This window comes from Diadema antillarum, unplaced genomic scaffold (genome assembly GCF_040938485.1).
Source record: "Diadema antillarum isolate AM-2024a unplaced genomic scaffold, OU_Dant_1.0 seq00002278_RagTag, whole genome shotgun sequence".
Classification (NCBI taxonomy): Eukaryota; Metazoa; Echinodermata; class Echinoidea; order Diadematoida; family Diadematidae; genus Diadema; species Diadema antillarum.
Window position 1 is genome coordinate 147819 of NW_027272903.1, and position 21162 is coordinate 168980.

Genomic DNA, 21162 nt, shown 5'->3' on the forward strand with positions numbered 1-21162 from the left:
TCTGAACACCCTGTGTTATATGCTGATTGCCTTAAACTGCGGAACAGGTGACTATTCAAAACAAAACAAAACAGTCAGAATCAGCACAGTGCGCTTGGAACACTGCTTGTCATCAAAGTAAGTAGGTAGAAATGGTGCAGAATTTGGAATGATTTGACGACTGAGTGAATTTCACTTTCTGTATTGAAAACAAGCCCAACCATATCAGTCCTAAGTTTTTGTAGCAGAATAATGCAATCTTATGAGTATCCTAATTTATTATGATACTGAGTATCTCTTTGTTATACTTCTTTTTTTTTTATTTCAGCATCATGTTATGTTAGCATTTTGTGTTTTGATGGGTTATTTTTGTTTTAAACAAACAAACAAACAAACAACAACAACAACAACAACAACTCGGTTTAATATCATTGTTGTCTACTTCTTGCATTGATTTACTCTAATTACAATATACCAACTAAGGGAAAACCCTGATATTTCAATTACGTTTTTATGTAGATATTCCCACTTTGTCCAAGGTATGAAGTGCAAGGTGGAATTCCATTCATTTGTATTCTTGGGAAAATTTAAATGCAACTGTTTTGCGCAAAAATCTTGAGATGCTAGAACACTACTCACTTTTTACTTTAATACTTGTGAATTGTTTTTAGTAGATGTGTGAAACTAACTCTACAGGTAACAACATTGTATACAGGAAAAAAAAACATACACAAGCATTTATGTTATTTTCACTGCATAATCAGTACTACAACCTACTCAGGTCATGGTTGTTGTTGTTTTGTTTTTTTGTATCCTTGTTGCACCCTGAAGTTCCCATGACATCCTAAATGTACAATGTACATGTCTCAGTGTACCCCAGTGTCAAAAGCACCACAATGTGATGTGTGATATATTCTAAACCGAGTATTATTTTGCAAAACAGAAGTACATGCAAGTATAAATGAGGTTTTCCAATTGTGCAGTATGCATGTTTTGCACAAAGATTCTTTTGATGCACTGTAATTTTATTTTAGAATGTACATGTAGTCTGCATCAAAATACTCCATCTCTTATGAAAATAATGATAGTACATGTAATAGTAATATTAATTTCTTCAAGCATTATTTTACTCATTACACTTGGGATAACTGTATCCCAATTTAATTTGAATACCTAGTGTTACATAAACTTCTTTTTTTTTGCGCCTTTCTGCTATGCAATTCTCACAAAATCAAACAGTTTGAATATCGAAGGGAAGGTATTGAAGGCATCTGAATCATGCATTAGTTGTTTTATATGTTTTGCAAACAGCAGTTGCATCTGTCCAGTCAGTCGTGTCCATAGACCATTGAGAAGTTTTAGTGGCTAAATTGTGTGATGCAGATAAAATACAGCATCGGATTGATGTTCCTTCTGCTTTAGATTGTTTGATTTGATAGTAGCCATCCATACTGTTCACTGTGAGTAAAATTTGGAGTGATTGTAAACATATCCAGCCAATATTTGAACTGCTCTCCATGCGAAACACCACTCGGAATGTGAATGCTAAGAGGCTGCAGTGACTAATAGATTTCAAGAGGAGTTCTGGTAGTTGTGTTTGTATCTCTTTATTCCCAGTTTTGCATGGGTAACAGAAAAAAAAATATATTATATATATATATATATATATATATATATATATATATATATATATAATGAGAGTATCATTAACTGCTTTGCTTAACTTGGATAGATATTATCTTCTTTTCTCTTCCTTTTTTGTTTTTAGTGCACCTTATGATAGATTCTGTACACATTATTAATAATGTCTACTGTTACATGATATTTCCCTTGTGCCAACTTCTGCATTTCAACATCAGGTTTTCAATTTAGTAAGTCACCTGTATTAATTCTCCGAACACAGTGTGGACTTTGTCATGTTATACGCATACTATCCTACACAGAATATACCCGGTACTTGATGAAAATAGTTCCCAGCCTTCAGTGGAAACAAAGGATTTATAAACAACTCTTTCTTTTTTCTTTCTTTTTTTTTGGGGGGGGGGTGAATTCAGTGGATTGTCATGACAACCAAATCATTCACTGAGAATGAAAGAAATTTAGAAACAGTGCATTATTTAGTGTTGCTGATGTTTTTTTTTTTTCTGTACACTTATTTCTGAGATATGACAAGAAGTAACATCCTAGAACCCTTTGCATTCATATATGAATAGAGGACATGGATGTTGTGTATGTAACAGAAATACAAGATGCAGTTCAAGTCCAATACTAGTAAGCTAGAAGCACTGAAGAAAGGCCATATTTTTATGTTTCCTTTGGGTGGCAGACACATGCAGATTTACTATACAGTGTTATTTTAATATTTATTGCCTTTATTGTTGGGCATGTCAAAGTCTATGAGGTTTTTGTTGTTGTTGTTGTTTGTTTTTCTTTTTTCTTTTTTTTCTTTTCTTTTTTTTACATTATAATGTTTACTTTATTTTATGTATTATCCTTTGAATCTTGCAGCCATCTGCCCTCACATCACTCTCATCATTCATCCAAGCCCCAGAGACAGTGCAGGCTGAACATCTCCAAGACCAGGACCCTGAACCTGTCATTCTTGCCTCGACAGCTTCACATGGTAGCCCTCTCTCATTTCCTTCTTCTGATCTCTTCTACTTCTTCTTCATCATCATCTTTTCCATCTTCCTTTACGTACTTCTATTTCTTACTCTTTTTCCTTCATCATTTATTTCCTTTCATTCAGTTGTTGCTTTCTTTGCTTTATATTTGCCTTTGATTGTTATTTAATTTTCCATCCTGTTTTTCTCTTTCTTCTCTGTGATAAAAGTCTTCCCAGTTGTTTTTTTTTTAAATTACTTATAGTGTTATGGCATAGTTCCTTTACTTTTACAACGATGAATAAATGACAATTAGCCCATTAAACTGGGTGAGGTGCTTACATGTAGGTCCAAAATGTTTTTTCAGTATCATAATTGAAGTTAGAAGTTGCTTGAGTTGTCGGTCTTATATTTGCCCATTTTAGTATTCAAATGACATCTGCACTCGAAGTAAATGTGTGTATGCGCATAACTCTATCATGGATTCCATCCTGGATGCTCTACTTTCTTGCAGGGCACAAAGAAAAGAAGAAGAAGAAAGGCAAGAAGAAGGCAGCTGTATCCATTGTCTCCTTCAACGATGCCGAGGGATCCTCCACCACTTCAGTACTCTCCAGCTCGCCGGCTCTCAAGATCAATCTTGGCGAGACCGGCCGCAATGAGTCCGTAGACTCCTACGACAGTTTGCAGGAGTTTGCTCCGAGTAGTGAGATTGGGAGGCTAAGCGAGGCGGCTGGAGGCTTTAGCAATGGACAATTACCAGTGGCAGGAGATGAAATGACTAGTCAAGGGCCAACAGACTCTGTGCAGGCTGGGGTTGAAAGGCACGAAGCCCTTAGTGCATCAAACTCGTGGGCATCACATTCAGAGGAACTGTCTCCAGATGCCAGGAGTGGGGCGCTAGGAGCAAATGGTGTCCATATAGGTAGAGATTCCTCCTCGGCCTCAGAGGATCTACCGGTGTCCTTCCCAGCAACCACACCCCCTTCCACGCCCCAGGAAGTGTCCCTCCTGGACCAATACGAGCGAATACGTAACTCAATGAAGAACCACGAGATGGAGATTACTCGCCAGCAGATGGCTCTCGTCAACGGCGTGGACACGCCCAATGCAGCCAACTCGGACCCGCCCATCCACTCACGGGAACTCTACTCCGCCTTCCCCGCCAAGACTCCTCCATCGACTCCCCTGGAGACCTCCACTCTGGCCCAGTACGAGCGGCTGAGGAACTCGGTGGACGCCACCGAAGTCAGCGACCAGCTCCGGCAGGACATCACCATCTCCACGCCGGAGGGGACGACGACGAGGAGCATCTACGACACCTACGGCGCTGCCGCTGCCAGGGAGTCGCTGTCGAACGGAGACGATGCAGAGATCAACGTGGAGGAGGCAGCGATGTCGACGACCAAGAGGGAGAGTTTGGAGTCTGGTGATAGGATGAGTCCAGCCCTGAGCAGGGGGAGCTTTCATCTCCTGGGAGAGGAATCAGATGAGGCCATGTTTCCTGTTGCCCAAGGTTAGTGTCACAACGACTTCCTGGAAAAGGAATGACCCTTGGATGTTGATGTCATTAGTTTGTGCCTCAGCTCCATAATGCCTTTTGCATTTCAGCACTAAAAACACACACAAGCAGAAATCAACTTTAGGCCTTCCATGTCAAATATCTTATGTTTATATTGCCTTGAAGATACAAAATCAAAATTGGATCAAGTTAGGTCTGATTAAATCAAATCAATTCATATCAAATCAGATGGGATCAAATAAGGGCTTTGCTGTTCTTTTTTTGTATACAGATGACATGACTGATCTTACATGTTTTCATGTGTGAATGAGTTTCATTTTGCATTTCATCTCAAACATATTTCACACACGGTATGAAAGACTGTTCGTATCAATTATCATGATATCTTTGTTGTTGAAAAGAGCAAAAATGAACTCAAAATCATATCAAATCAAATCAAATTCTAAACAGAAATTTAAAAAAAAGGCCTTTCTTTTGCGTCCTGTTTTGTTTAGAAGGGATTATTGATCTAGCAGCTTTTCAAGGGTGAATGTTAAACACTTGAGTTCGAGTCTTGCTGGGCAGCAGGACAGTCAGTAGGTTGTCATTACAATTAGGAGAAAAAAGACACCCCCTGAATTTCTGTCTCTCTTGAAAATATTCCAGAGTTTAAATTGAATTAAGTACTAGGATGATGGTGAAAAAATTTGCGTGGTAAATAGAGAGACATTTTAAACAAGGCATATTTTTGTTTGTTTGATTGAGTAATGACTTATCTTTCTTTTTTTTTACAAAGAGCTTGGCAATGTCTGATGTGATGTTGATTTTATCTCAGACTTTCAGACCATGTCTGAAAGAGTTGAAGTACATGTACGTTCTTGTAAAAAACAACAATAAACCGATTTCCTTGTCTGTCTGGCAAGCTGTATGTAGCTCTCAGGAATGTGCCTGCCTGACTTTTTGTGCAGGAATGCTACAGGATATCACTTGTTTTTTACCTAAAGTATTAAGATTTGGCATACCTCAAGTTTCCAATAAAATGTTTGAGCCATTTATTCTAAATCAGTCATCTGTGTCCTTTATCCCAATTTAGCACATTATATATTTCTTAAATAAAAAAAAAATGTGTCTGTGTCTTTTCTGAAAAGTCATTTATTATGCTCAGTACAACTGTATGTGCAATTGCCCAATATTTGGCCTAACAGTATTCGTTTTAGTTTGGGGTTTGTTTTTCCTTCACAATGTGTTATTTTTGCTGTGCATCCATGTTTTGCTTTTTTCCAGCATGTGTGAAAAAAAATTGGCAGCTCTGTTTGTGTCAACACTCATCACTAAATAGGTGCTATTGAGTGTCAGTGAATTTTGGCTGCTTGTCAAGAGTCACTAAGATTTTACGTCATACTGACGAGACTTCATCATGGTGACTCAGAAGAAGTAGAAAAACAAACAAGAGCATAACTGTTTTCATGATTGCACAAATTGTCACCATGACATTGATACAAGCATGAGTATCTTGCTTTGTGTGTTAGTTAAATGGTTTATTCACATGTTGTTGTTTTTTTACTCTTTCTTTCTTTGCCAATTGCATTTATCAATCATATTCCATGTAAGAGACAGAAAAAAAGAAAAGAAAAAAGGCAATGGATGAGTTAAAGGCATTGTTTACCATTTGCAGATGAAACAGAAACCCAGCTTTAGTGCTTCAAATAGTTATAAAATGTGAGTTAGGGATAGAAACAACCAATGTAAAGATTTGAATCTGTATTATCATCAATGTTAAAGGCAGCCGATCGCCATCCCTAATGGTACGTAAACTCCGAACGACCGAAGTTTGTGCGTGCAATTGCGCAATGGCAGACTCGGTGCTATATCCATAAACGTGTGGGACAATGCTACCACTGAGACAAGTGTGTGTGTGTGCGTGTGTGTGTACGCATCATACACAAACATTGTCACCGCGAGCTGCGGTGATTGGAGGAGAGAGGCCAGAAGACGCTGCGGCGTGTGTGTGTGTGTGTGTGTGTGTGTGCGTGTGTGTGTACGCATCGTACACAAATATTGTCACCGCGAGCTGCGGTGATTGGAGGAGAGAGGCCAGAAGACGCGTGGCTCTTTTGGCCTCTCTTCATGCGCATGCGCACTGAGAGTGTGCGTCCATTCGGAAGCTCTCGGGACAGCCATTTTGGGTTAGGAGATAAGCACAGGGAGCTCTCTTGTAGCCTACCGTATTTTCGCTGACCCATTGAGCCAGCGCTATTCTCATTCGGGGGTCACTACATTTGATACAGAATGGGGGAGGCAGCGTGTTGCGTTCGTCTCCGTGCCGCACAAACCACTCGCCACGACTGAGTGTCTTTAAGTATTGTTAAATATATACAAAATGTGAATAGTAGTTATAATAAAGTTATTTTGAGACGAAACCGTCTACAGTTAAGGTATAATAAGAAAAACAGTGATATCTCCTTGTGTTTTTGGCTTTATTGTGAAATTCTTATTTTGTAGGATCTTTTGTGACACAACTGACCTACACATATGCATCAAATGTGATAACTTGAACATTTTTAAATCACTGCTCCAAATGGTAAACAGTACCTTTAAAGTATACAAACCACAAAGGGCAGACAAGACGTGTGATCACTTTTCCCCTTCAAGAGTAAAGAGATTGACATGTTATACAGCTGCACAAGTCTAGTAGGCTTGGTGAACTGCAGAAAGAGAGGAAATGGAGTAACAAGTCTAATTGACTTTTGGGACTGTTCCAAGGATATTACATGTCACTTACAGTCGCCGTTCACTGTTTTGTAATCAATGATGAGCTTGATACACCCCACAAGAACTCATGCCAAGATTTAAGTCGTAGGCCAATGTGTGAACCCCTTTGATATCTTGGCTTTAAAAGTTGTTTGTTTATTTGTATTTCCATTTCAGTAGCTGTTGTTGTTTTTTTATCAGCTTTATTTTGTTACTATTCTGCTCACAGTATTTTCTGCTGTCCGGTGTAAGTAGTGAAGGCTGTGGATATTGAGGGTGTGGGTTATTCATTTGATAGTGAAGATTATATGGAGCTCTGTCCCAAGCCAGGTTTTACAAAGATTGGATATATCAGAGTATTATCAGTGTCATTCCTGAATGGTATTTACATATTGACGGATCGTATTTACAGATGTTTAACCCATTGAAGATGAGTCCTGAGAATACTCGGGCATGTGTGTGTGGGAAACTCAGGTTATACCAAAATCAGTCCGTCCTCAATGGGTTAATGATACACTGCACCCTTTAAACAATTTGAGATGATTTTTAGAAGGGTGCATGTGTAAGTCAGGCACTAATTGCTATTCTGGGACATATACCATCTGGAGAAATTGCATATATATGCAAGATGTCACAAAGCCCATGTTGAAATCTTGACCCAAAGTCTTTGGGAAATAATAAAAAAAAAAGGTCATTTTCCACAGCTAGATCAGTATCCGGGAGACACAACCCCTGCTTTATGTCATATTTCATGGTCATATTTTGTGTACTTTAATATCTTTGTTTACGGACGGTCTTCATTCTAATATTCTGACTTTCTTTAACTCTCAATATTTAGTGTGCACACAATGGCAGTAAAATGATCTTTGTGCTGCCCCCTGAAATTTATATGTGGTTCCATTGTTTGCAATCTTTTTGATTCTATTTCACACTAGATGAGATCCAGTCCAATGACTCCAGCGTGCTAGCATTTGGAGCGGAAACTGAGAATGCTACCATGGGGCTGGTCCTGGCCCAAAAGGGACTCACTGAAAGGTTGGTAACTTGATGTTAGCATCGATAGAAAAAGGAAAGCTGCTGATAACTGCTTATCCAATAGAAAAGAGCCAGTGGAGTAGATTAGAGTAAAAAAAGGGGTTGAGCTTTAAATCCTAGGAGAATCTTTCAAGAGGCAAATATAAAGTTTTGTTTTTTTTTTTAATACTAATTCATAATAACTGGTCAAGAAATGTTTTCCAAAAAATTGTGAAATTTCAAAATGTCAAAACTTCCTTATTTCTTTACATGCAATTTTGAACATTTTTGCACTGTTTTGTGAGGATTTTTGTTTTTCTTTCCTTACAAAATTCTGGAGTGGATTTCTTCTTTAAGGGACAAAAAAAAACCAAACAGGTGTAAGTGAGAGATACAATGCCATAGGAGAGATTGTTTGGCTGGCCTGTAATTAGAGCTACAAAACATGACTGCATTTGTAAACTGTGACCCTTTATTATCTGAACAGAAAGTGAAACGAAGCTTGGTGAAGACATAATCGGGTACAACTTCAAGAGGTTCTTTCAGACCCACTGCAATTAATATATTGAAAACCTATCGGCCTATGTACATTATCTTGTAATACTGCTAATAACCTCATTTGCAGTTCTAAACTACATGCAATGGTATCAATACGTAGAGGGCACACACACACATATATATATATATATATATATATATATATGAAGCAGTTATTCTCTCTAATCTTTGGCAGCTCTCTGGGGGAGCTGAGCAGGACGGAAGAAACTGAGAGTCTGACAGCACAATACCAGTCGATGTCATCAGGTAAAACTTTGACACCATGATTTATTACAACTCTTTTCTGCCCATGCACCCAGCTATAAATTTTCGAGCTATTTGGTTGTATCTAGACATTTGGCAGATTTTCCTATGAACCCCTTAACCCGTTGAGGACGGGTTGATTTTGCTGCAACACGCATTTCGCATAGACACATGCTGGAGTATATTCGGGACTCATCCTGAATGGGTTAAGGTAAGTTAGATATGCCGCTCAGACACTGTATCAGTGTCATGGCCCTACACCGATATCATGGTGATACAAAAGAGATCGCATGAATTGTGTAATCCCTGTTCTCTCGGCATTCAGTTTTAGAACATCTATGCTGATTACTGGAGAAAGCATGTACATGTAAAGTCAGCAGATGTACAGTATGGGAAGGAAGCATAGTAACAGAATAACCTATGGTATTCTTGCGTGCCCATGGGTACATCAGTCATTCTGTGATATGATTTTTTACCTCCACTCAGCACAGAGGTCCCAAAACTAGAATGCCAGCTAATAGAGTCATTCAGCCCATGTAGTCCCTGTTGTATCATAATGGCCTGTATTGAAGGACTGTTAGATCATCTCCTCCTCCTCCTCTTTCTTCTCCATCTCCTTGTCCTCCTCCTCCTCCTCCTCTCTTCTTCCCCTCCTCCTCTTTTCTCCTCCTTCTTCTCCTTCTTCTCCTTGTCCTCTTCCTCCTCCTTCGCCCCTTTTCTCCTCCTCCTTTCCTCCCCCTCTTTCCCCTTTCCTTTCACCTCCTCTTCCTTCTCCTCCTTCCCCTTTCCTCCTCTTTTCCCCTTCCTTCTCATCCTTCTCCTTTTCCTTCCTTCCTCTTCCTACTCCTCCTCCTTCTCCTCTTCCTTCCTTCCTCTTCCTACTCCTTCTCCTCCTTCTCCTTTTCCTTCCTTCCTCTTCCTACTCCTCCTCCTTCTCCTCTTCCTTCCTTCCTCTTCCTACTCCTTCTCCTCCTCCTTTTCCTTCCTTCCTCTTCCTACTCCTCCTCCTTTTCCTCCTTCTCTGCCTTTCCTCCTCCTTTCTTTTCTTTCCCCTCTTTCTCCTTTCCACTTCCTCCTCCTCCTCCTCCTTTTTCTTCTTCTCCTTTGTCTTCCCTTGGGGTTATGAAACAAATATTACGCTATCGTATAGCAAGTTACAGCAGATTGCATTGACTCATACTGGGTTAGAGGATAAACTTGAATAAGGATCCCATACTTTTGTAAAATAACAACTTTATCACAAACAATTTACATGGTGTATGATACATTGTATTTTCATCTGAATCAACTGGCATACAGGTGTATTTTCCTGTAGCAGATCATTTGAGCATGAGCAGATAATTAGCTACTGAATATAAGTACTGTAAAAGTGGAAATTTTCGCGGTGTGGAAATTTTTCGCGCATTTCGCGCAACCAGACACTAGCGCGAAAATAAAAGCACACAAATATTTTTGCTTGCCGTATGTTCCAACAGTTGATGTCTTGATCGCGCGAAATTAAGAACACGCGAAACTCTTCTTTCTCCGCCGAGCATGAAAAATTAGTCGTGCAAAAATATCCACTTTTACAGTATGGTACAATATGGGTTAGTTAAGGATGTACATGCTATGATAGAAATGAAATGCACAAAGAGTTCCACTGTCTAAATGGTACGTTCTACTGCTCTCTATGTTTTCTGATAGCTTAGCAGACATATAGAGTGTCATCTGTGTAGTGTGTAGTTTATAATGATCCCAGCTGGAATCATATGATTGCTATATCAAGTTACAGCCTGAGACGAAGAAATGCGGCCAAAATATCTTTATGTAAAGTAATATACAATTAAGGGATGATATCCTTTATAGACTTGATTTGGGATGTTTCCCTACTCATTGTCTGCTACAGATGACCTCAGACAAGCCCTCCTGGCTGCCATGAATCGTAGCGATGATCTCCTGGAGAAAAACAGGTGAGTTGCAATGCTGTCTTCCAGCCATAAAATCATGGAATCTGTCCATGGCATACTGCAAACAGCATATCATTTCTTAAGCACAACATCAACAAGTATCAGGACTTGTTAGAAATTTTTTCTAGAGCGGTTAACTTTCCTTCTGGAACCAAAGCAACATGATGAGACATAAAGCATAAACGCGGTTATCAAGAAGTTATATATATATATATATTTTTTTTTTTTTTTTTTTTCCAGGAGTGGAGACAATGTACATTTTATTCACTTCAAGAGGGGCAATATTTTGAAGTGCTGTTCATACATCTGTATTTCACATCATGTCAGTCAACTTGCAAAGTTTGCATAGCTTGCGAGATCAATATGCCATATGCAGTATCATTAATCACTCAGTATATTATATTCTACTTCTGTGAGGCCTGGCCCACGTGTAACTCCTTAACATTTTGATTATATGTGCATGTATTGATACATTGTCTGTACAACTATGATATACTGCAATTTTGTATGTATGGCTAAATAAGTAATATAATAATGATAATATTTCTCTGTCTGACCAGGCAGGTTTCTACATATGAATATAATTGTTTGTCTAGTTTATATTCTCATTGACAGTTCAAATGATGATGATAATCGTTATCATCATTACAAGTGTCATCATTGTCATCATATGTTGACTTTGCAGTAGTATTAGCATTATTGTCTTTAGCTTTCTTTTATCATTATATCATCTTTGTAATTGCCAACATTTTCTCCTCTTTTGTATAAAGTAAGATCAATGTCTGGATCATGTTGATAGTCATACAGCAGTGTAAGTTCAGACCCAATAATGCATTCAGACATTGCATGATAACACACGAGTTCTCTCGCTCGTATCCCTGTGTATCTATCCTCAGATCTCTGCGAGCCCTACTGGACAGTGAGATGGAACACTCAGCCTCTCTGAGAGGCCAGCTAGAAGAACTCCGCTCCAAGACACAGGAGAGTGAGGAGAAGCTAGACTCCCAGGTCCAGGCTCTTACTAGGTATTCATCTGATGTGACATTTTGATGTAGTATTCCTGTCACGCTGTAAACCAGAAACCAGCCAAAAGCTGTTAAAAGCCAGTGTTCCATAGTATTTCCTCTTTCTCAACTCCCTGAGTTGTGGTGGCATTACCACACATATCCAGCTGTTATCTTGAAAAAATCATGTTACATATTTGAATCCATATTTTGTACCATAGTATTCTTTAAAAAGAAAAAAAAATCATCTATTTTCATATTCTGATGACTGTTTAACAAGCTTTATGCATGACATTTTATAATTTTTTTTTTCATTCTCATTGAGGAAATCAGCCTAAAAATATTCACACTAAACATTTCAAAATATACAGGGCCCTGCTAGAATATTCGAACTTAATTGCAACTCTCATTCCCCAATACCTTTTTCAAAGACAATTATATTTATTACGATATTCTGTAATTGTTGTTATTTCTGTCAGAGAGAATGAGCTCCTGAAAAATCAGCTGAAGAAATACGTAGCTGCTGTCCAGATGCTGAGGAGGGAAGGGTCAACAGGAGCCATAGAAGGTCAGAGTTCATGGTTGACATTGACAGGTTGTAATTTTAAGTGCAGAATGTGAGCATGCAGAAGACAGTTCCCATATTGACCGATTCTGTGACGCGCTATGTGTATTTTTGGTATGGGCAGCGCCATTACGCGGTGTCTCAGCCGACCCCCTCCCCCACCCCCTTCGGCGCACGGAATGAAAAACTGATGCATGGTTGTTTTAGCCAATGGGCGTGTCGTACTGAGTGCGCGAATGCTTGCTTAGTGCGTGAACCTTTGTTACAAGTGCGCAATAAACATGTTGCCCGTGGGGTGGGGGAGAGGAGGGGGGATCGGCTGGGACACCGCATGGCTGCGCCCAGTGCCACAAATTGTCTGCTGCCCTCAACAAACCCGAATCGGTCAATACGCCAGTTATACTTTGAGTGCTTCAGTGGCATATACTGCAGTGGTGTTTCGAGGTAGCATCGTGCTTCCTTCAGGATAATGATACTTAGAGCAGACTGTGTAGCTCTTGCTTCAATGCACAATGCAGGAGCACAGTGGCATACAGTGTAGATCTGTGGACTCTGAAACAAGAGGTCCAGTGTTTGTTTCTAGCCTATTTTACTTATTCATTGACATGGTCTTACGCCCTCAAAGTTCCACCTTGTGTTCTGGGTGATTGTCAATGCTGGGCTTATCATAATGACATGGCTCACTTGAAGATTGATGATGTCACTGAAGAAAATAGACCATGATACTACTGTTATCATTATGCATTGTTAATGTTTAATAAAGGAAACATAAGCTTAAGATATTGTGACCAATAGTATGTATATGGTTACAATTTTGGTGTCCACATTTACATGCCCTACCAAAATATATTATGTGAGCGGATATATAGATATGTTTTATTGTGCAGCTCACTCTGCTGTAAGATTGTTTCATTACTTTAAAAGAAAACACAAATGATGAAAAAATGATGGATACAGGTGTAGCATGTGTCTGAATTAATCTATTTTCCTCATTGTTTCAGGTTTACCAGGCCCAAGGCCCGAGGACCTAGAACCTGCTATCCCAGAACCAAGTTCCAAACAAATTGACTACAGGTAGGAGCCTCAAGAACAGCATATAAACACAAGATTTTTAGCATGCATCAGTCTTTGTGTGTCTAAATGCCCTCTAACATTGGCTGTAGCAGAATTACGCACCAACACCCACAAACACATATACTCTCACGCACTGATTCGTTTGTGATACCCACCAAGTTAGGACAACGTACTGTAAGTTCCAGAAGATATCGAATCAGGATTGCTTTTAAAGGGAAATTAATCCCACAGACAGAAATTATTGGTGAAAGCCAGCCGTCAGAGGCAACAGGTCAATGCAGATATCAACAATTCTGCAAATAATCATGTTTTATGAAATTCTCATTCTCTTTCTTTCTCTCTGTCTCTCCCTGTTTGTATATATTTCTCTTCCTGTCTCTGTCTCTCACTCTTACTCCCTCCATGTCAATCAATCTCTCTCTCTTTCTATCCTGTTTAACGTATGCAGTGAGCAGGCCTCCCAGTACGAACACAAGCTGATCCAGGTGGCTGAGATGCACGGCGAGCTGATGGAGTTCAATGACTACCTCAGCCGTCAGCTCAAGGCGAAGGACGCCCTCATCAAGCTGATGCGGGAGGAGCTTATCGACCTGCGAGGGCCGCTGCCCGAGGACCGGTCCGACTCCGAGGTCAATTCACCAGATTCAGAGACGTGAGTCATTTGCCCATAGTGATTCTATAATTTAATTCTTTTGTTTCTGTGGCATAGGTGTTTTACGTTGTCTCGATTCATGACATTTAAGCCAAAAGGGCATAACAGCCAGTTTTTTACGCACATAGATGAAGGACACTGTTGTTCCATCTGCATGCCCTATTTATGATTTTTTTTGTGAAGCTGAATTCTTGCATTTTCCTGATCTATAACTTGATTTGATGCTTTTTGAAAGAGGTTCAAAAATATGATTTTATGTCGTCCAGAGGTCTATCTGTGAATATTTTGTTTTCATGTACTTTAAACACCATGTGTGATAGCATTTGACAAAATAGATTAAATCAAACCCCATGACATTGGGAAATGCTATAAGAGTAGTGTTCAAGTTCATAGAATGTTTTGATACCCTTTTCTTCTTGACAAAAGATAGCAATTCATCCATCAACTAAGGGGCATGAGTAATGTTTTGTCACAAGTGTTGAAGTAAGAATTTAGGTTCACCTATTACATTTGTTGTGAAAGAGTTTCTTTCTCTGTCCCAACACCATTATTTTCTGGCATACAGAGCATCATTAGCCCCTGCCACAAGGGCCCTCATTAACCTGTGGATCCCATCGGCCTTCCTGAGGGGGAAAGGGAAAGATGCCTTCCATGTCTACCAGGTAAGGGAGCAACATCCCATCTCCGTTGGTGTGTGATAGAAGCACATGCCGTGAGAGACATCTCAAGAAAAATTTATGTGTGATATGGTTTTTTTTTTACGTCTTTTCCTGTTTGTGGACAGATAGATATATTTTCACTTTCAATCAGGATATAACAAATGGCAGAGTATTGAAAGCACCACCTAAGTCTCGGAAAGTTATTGATAGAATAGGCCATTCTCTGATCAGAGTAATCTCCAGCTTTGGAAATGTCAAGAGCATGGCTTCCTTAGTTCCTTGATTACATGGTCTGTATGTTATCACCACACTATGAGATAAAAGAGGAACAAAGATCTATCTAATGTGGATGTTTTATTGTGGAAGTGAATCCAATTCTGAATACCATTGCTGTACCAAAAAAAAAAAAAAAAAAAAAAAAAAAAAAAAAAAAAAAATTACAGAAAAATATGTTTGTACAACAGCCTTCATGTGACAGTGCTAGAAATAGAGCAACCAGCTGGCATCTTTATCAGAAGTGTGTTCCAAACAGGTACAAGCTGCATGTCTCTTTGCAAAAACCCTTGTTTATATACACCTATACATGCCAAAACAAGGGGAAGAACTGTAAATTCTGGGAAAAGTATTATGAAACACCAAATGTTAACTCTTAGATCATATTTAAAAAAAGGAACTCATGTGTATGGAAATAATTTTTTTTTAAAGATTTATGTGAGGATTCGCGATGAGGAGTGGAACGTCTACCGCCGCTACTCCCAGTTCCGTGAGCTGCACCAGAAGATGAAGAAAGCCCACGCCGTCATCAACACGTTTGAGTTCCCCCCGAAGAAGGCTGTAGGCAACAAGGTACTCCAGCTGGCTGTCAGCCCTTGTCATCCCTTGGGTGACAAGACCTCATATCTCAATTGTCATATATAAGAAATCCTAACTCAGTCTTGAGTATCAAAGATACTGATTTAAGTTTTAAAACTCATCAATTTTGAAATATGTAATCCAAAAAATGTTTCTACATTATTTGATATCAATATTGATGTTATTTTGCAAAAATGGAAAAGTGTTTTGCTTGCCTGAAAATTCATGATTTTGAGATACAAGGTCTTGTCTCCCCAGGGACAATACATGTATGTCTATTGAAATGTTGCTTTTCAAAGATGCATGGATCTGTGTTTTTTAGGACAGAAAGATGTACATCATTTTCTGAAAGGGGTTGAAAATTCTAGTGCAAAATTCATTGAGAAACCTCACACTTTATTCAATATATTTTAAGTTCTTTCATGGAAGACTGCTGATAATGTGGTAGTGAATATGGTAAAAAGGCAAGGTGAAGAGGCAGCAGTGTCTACTTTGAAACACAAATATAGTGACATGAAAAGCAAGAAAATGTATTAGTCTTCATGATGCTTTAATGAATTGTGCTAATATTTTCATGAATTCATTTTTCTCAACCTCACTCATGTTAACAGCAGATTTACTCTAAAGCAGAGTTACCCATTAAAGACTAAAAAGCAATACCATGAACTTGTATGTACATCATCGTCAGTTTTTTCTCATCCAGTACTCTTTCATGGGTAATGGAGTCCACACCCTTACTCAAGTGTTATATTTGTCTTCTTCTTGTTATGTAGGATGTAAAATTCGTCGAGGAGAGGCGGAAAAAGCTGCAGCACTATCTGAGGCTGGTGATCAATTTTTGTGTGCAGAATTCACTTGAGCTGACAGAAACACCCAGCAAAGAGACTCTCATTTCGCTGATTCCGTTCTTCGGGTGAGTGACGAATCAAAGACAAGTTGCAGTGACACATTTTATCAAGTATTTCTAGTATGTACAAGCAGCTAGAATTCACAGAAACCCTCAGCAAAGAAGCCCTCGATTCCATCCATGGAGTACTGTAAAAGTGGATATTTATACATGAGTAATTTTTTGCGCTCGGCTGGGTAAGGTGAGTATCGCGTGTTTATAATTACACGGAATCAAAACATCAACTACACAAACATATGGCACACAAAAAATATTAGCGTGGTTTTTTTCGTGCTAGTTTTTGGTTGCGCGAAATGTGCAAAAATTTCAACACCACAAAAATTTTCACTTTTACGGTATGAGAAGTATGACGTATTCAGGATGTGTGAAGGATGTGTGGTTAACCATTTCTAACATCTGATTCATTCTGACATTGAGACCATATTGTGCGTTTACTTAACGTTTCCATAGTGACCAGCTTAGATGCCTGTTGTTTCATATTGTTCATAGAATGAGTGGGTCCTTTTTAAGACCAATACTCCGGCTCTAGTCTTCTTTCAGTTCTCTGTGCTTCAAAGTCTCTTTTAGATCAGAGCTCATGATTACAGGAAATTTGGGTACATTAGGATCCAGGAATCACCAAAATCAAACTCCATCTGGCATTTGACACTGATTGGTTTGATTGCACACTTGTTTAAAGGACAAGTTCACCTTCATAGACATGTGGATTGAGTGAAGGCAACAATATTAGTAGAACACATCAGTGAAAGTTTGGGGAAAATCCGACAATCCGTTCAAAAGATATGAATTTTTAAAATATCTGTGCAATCACTGCTTGAGGAGAAGACTACTATAGTGTATGATGTCACATGCGTACAACGATATAAGGAAAATAAAAAGAGAATTTCACAAAATTTCACTTTTTGAATAAAGTGCACATTTCTTCGACTTGTTACTGACTTATGTTAGGGGTAATATTATTCCCCCTGACTTCTGAAAGAGAGAAGTCGAGTGTTCTTTTATTAAGTGAGAAGTGTGAGAATATCTTGAATTTTCTTTATACTTTCTTTATATAGTTGTACTCATATGACATCACAAGCTATAGTAGTCTTCTCATCCAGCCGTGACTGAGCAGAAACTTCAAAAATTCATAACTTTTGAACGGATTGTCTGATTTTCCTCAAACTTTCACTGATGTGTTCTACTAATATTGCTGCATTCACTCAACCCACATGTCTATGAAGGTGAACTTGTCCTTTAATGTAAGTTTATTTCATCATGGCATGTTCTCTCTTCATCTGCAGAGACAGCATGGGAAGGAAATCGAGTAAAGGCAGCGGGAGCAAGCCACGTTTGATGGCTGGGAGGAGAGGCAATGAGACGCCCACTTACGAAGGTCTCTGACTTGACGAGAGACTACACATAACCACTCGAGTGGCCGCCTGATGCCAGAGCCTTCACTGCTGATGCAATGGACGTAGGAAGCCGAGCCGCCTTGGGCACTGGGACAATTCGTTACGAGATGACGACAACTTGCACAAATAGACTCTTAAAGGTGCTTTTTGCTCCTCCACACAGTCTGCGAGACTGAAGTGCTAACACAAGAATTTGTATTCTCTGTTAAATGGACTGTATAAAACTTACTGTTCACTGCATACACAAGCTCACAAGTAAGTGTACATATGGGACTGTGACTCCTGACTGGACCAAGCAATGAATGTTTTCACAATGCATGAATGTTTGGTTTTTGCATAGAGACCAACGATATCAAGCTTTAATGATTTACACCTCGTCGATTTACAATTTTTTTTGTGCACCACCAGCGACTAGATGGGAGAAATTCATTGCCTGCTTCGTGTCAAAATGACTACTGCACAGTTCCGCTATGATCTGTGCAGTATGGGTATTTTTTACAAGTTGTGCAGTGTGATGTGAAGTCATTGTGAAATCATTGTTGGATACAGATTTCTGGAAGGGTATAAAGGAAGAAGTTTGTCACCTCCATCAAAAAAGAAAAAAGAGGAAATTAGTTGCAGACCATGGCACATGACTGTACTGGTTACCAGGTCTAAAGTGGTCTCATACATACCGCACAAAGCTACATGTGTAAGTAGGCTTTAAACCTTTTCTCACAGGCAGAACTTTGCTGTAGACCACTAATCTCGCTGGGGCTGTGGCTGCCTCTAGCCCAAAAGATCTTTTTGGTTATACTTATACCTGTTTGTGCCCTCACTGACTTTCTGGAAAGTTTCCAGTAAGTTGTCTTACTCCAATGGTGGTTCAAGACTATGTAGCACTATGATTTGGTATTGTTGGCACTACAGTTTCAATTCTTTACAATGAGAGGTACTGTATGGCTTAACAAGCCATTGAAAACAGGAAACAAAACACATGGTCATAAGGCACAATATTAAGTTGTCTTTGTGAATGCACATTTCACCACACTCCTGGCCAGGCTGGAGAGTGCAGTGACTGTTAGACAAACCCCATGCTGTGTCTTGAATGGCTCACAAGTATTTATTGCACTCTATGTAGTGCAGGTCAGGAATTTGCAAGTTAGATCAGCAAGTTTTTTTGTTTTTGTTTTTCTTCCACCTGTTTCACATGTACTACAGGACCAAGAACTTGTGTGACAAAAGACTTTTGGCTAAGGGAAGTGTTGGGGATGAAAATCATTGTAATGTGCAATGAAAAATCAGTGACAAGTTGGTTTTGGTGGTAGGAGGGATTGAAATAAAAGGGACCATTTGTGCAAACATTTTACAGAAAGAAGAATGTACTTCCAATGGACTAGACATATATTCTTATAATGTAGACTTTCTCAATTGTTTTACAGGTTGGTCTGAGGTTTTCTTTATGTTTTGTTACATGATAACTTCAAATAGGGACCAATGTATGGAACGTACCACCAGACTGTGGTACATATGCGCTGTTTTTACCCAAGAATTGCACTGCATTGTATTTGCCTTCTGTGCTACACTGCTGACAACAACTGAATCCACCAACTTGCTCTTGACATCACATATACAGGACATAGACTGAAACATGTTCAAAAAAAAAAAAAAATGAAGAAGAAATTGCCAGCACTGACTCAGAAAGTGGGTTCGGCCAGAAGACAGGGTTTCCCTTTCATGTACTTACCAGTAGCATTGCTGCTATCATAGTCTACTGCAGCGTTCCTTGTCACTATTGCAAGTAATGAACTCCTACTTGCAGTGCACTTAGTACTGCATGCCTTGCAATTCCATTAGGTTTCAATTTGGAAATTAAGTTAGACTTGTCATGCTTTATTAGAGTCTGGATGATTGTATAGTATTCAAAGCAGAAATTGCTCTTTTGCAACCCTTTCAAGCTTTCAAAGTGAGGGATCAAATTTCCACAACAGCTGTTACTTTTGCATCTAAGTTTTAGTTCGCAGAAAAAGAAATATCATCTTTGTTTTGCAAAGTCGTGAGCATTCTAAATCTTTCAGTGAGCTTGTTGCAAAGCTGTCTACACTGATAACAAAGCCACTTGGGATAAGCCATGTCCCAATTATGCAAGTGTGGACACATAAGTGGGGAGAAATGTGAGTGACTTCATTACAAATACTGATGGGTATGCCATATTGTTTTTCAACTCCCTTTCATCTTCCTATGCTAAGAAAGTTGCAAATTTGTTATTCCTTATCACTTGAATCAAGCTATGGTGTAAACTGGTGATGGCATTGTTCTCCAATGCTACATGGATTTTATCATGCAAGCCTTCCATATTCTTATGTGTTTTGGAGCCAAAGGAGTGGATTGGAGTTACATCTGCATTATGAGATAATTATGACATCATGCTCTTGCAATTTTTCAGTATTAAATGTTTGACATAGAATCATGCCAACTTGTGTAGCATGTACCATTGTATAAGTTTTGTCAGGCATCTGTTGTATGTACCCATGCATCCGTCTTTGACACATTGCTGACTGTGACCTGACAAATGACCAGTAAAGTCAATGAACAGAAAAGGTTTCTTTATGAGTAGCTATACCTGACTATTTACCATATATCTGTTCTGTAATCACAGCTTTTATCCCAATAGCCTGTTAAGTTTAAGACTTGCATTGTCTATTCTAGCGTGACTTTGCTACAAGAGATTAGGCTTTGTTGTGAGATCAAAGTAAATGAGATTTGTGAATGACTGAAGGCTGGTCATCTTTTAGAAGTGAAAATGTCCAAACACAACAACACTACAGGTACGATTGTAATTCAAACATTACTCAGTTTCTATCCCGTATTGAGTTTGTATTGTGAGGTGACAATGTAAGGAGTATTGTTACTATTTACAAAGATGACATAGAGCTTTTTCAGACAATAGAAAAATTTCTCTTGTAACCATCTTTATGAATTGTGATTGTAATTGTGTTTTGAATTTTGGACCTTTCAGGCATTCGAATGTTCAAAATTGAACTCTTTCAGATGATAGAAAAATCCCTCTTGTAATTATGTTATGACTTGTGATTGTGATCTTGATTAGATAGAGTTTTTGACCTGTCAAACCTGCAAAGCATGTGCTAGCTTATGAAGTGCAGGAACATCACATTACATTTTGCATGATCTATGGGCTGAAGTACATATACAGATGTAGGGTCGAGCTAAGATCCACCTCAATCATGTTTTGGAAGTCAAGCTTTTCAGATGGGAAGTGGGCACCATGGATCAAGCCAATCAAGATTGGAAAACATCTCCGGACCTTGATTGCTTATCAAGATTCTAGAATTGTAATTACAGTCATTTACGTTCAGATGCAAGAAATATTTCGATTTCAATCACGGTCCTTTGAATAGAGATTGTAATCATGATTATAAGAGATATTTTGGTGGTGTGTGAAATGGGGGATAGTTTATGC

At 38.9% G+C, this 21162-nt stretch overlaps 1 protein-coding gene across 1 annotated transcript in view; it reads left to right on the forward strand.

The window, feature by feature from the left end:
- The window catches only part of LOC139714457 (sorting nexin-29-like), a 43480-nt gene extending 25660 nt beyond the window's left edge, over positions 1-17820 (forward strand). Inside the window, exons 6-18 of the mRNA XM_071626167.1 lie at positions 2488-2602; positions 3097-4098; positions 7770-7869; positions 8582-8652; positions 10535-10598; positions 11492-11620; positions 12079-12167; positions 13166-13238; positions 13687-13890; positions 14456-14552; positions 15255-15395; positions 16175-16314; positions 17592-17820. Of these exons, the coding sequence (XP_071482268.1) occupies positions 2488-2602; positions 3097-4098; positions 7770-7869; positions 8582-8652; positions 10535-10598; positions 11492-11620; positions 12079-12167; positions 13166-13238; positions 13687-13890; positions 14456-14552; positions 15255-15395; positions 16175-16314; positions 17592-17691 (2325 nt within the window). The 3' untranslated portion in view covers positions 17692-17820. The remainder of the gene's footprint in view (positions 1-2487; positions 2603-3096; positions 4099-7769; positions 7870-8581; positions 8653-10534; positions 10599-11491; positions 11621-12078; positions 12168-13165; positions 13239-13686; positions 13891-14455; positions 14553-15254; positions 15396-16174; positions 16315-17591) is intronic.
- The last annotated feature ends 3342 nt before the right edge of the window (positions 17821-21162 follow it).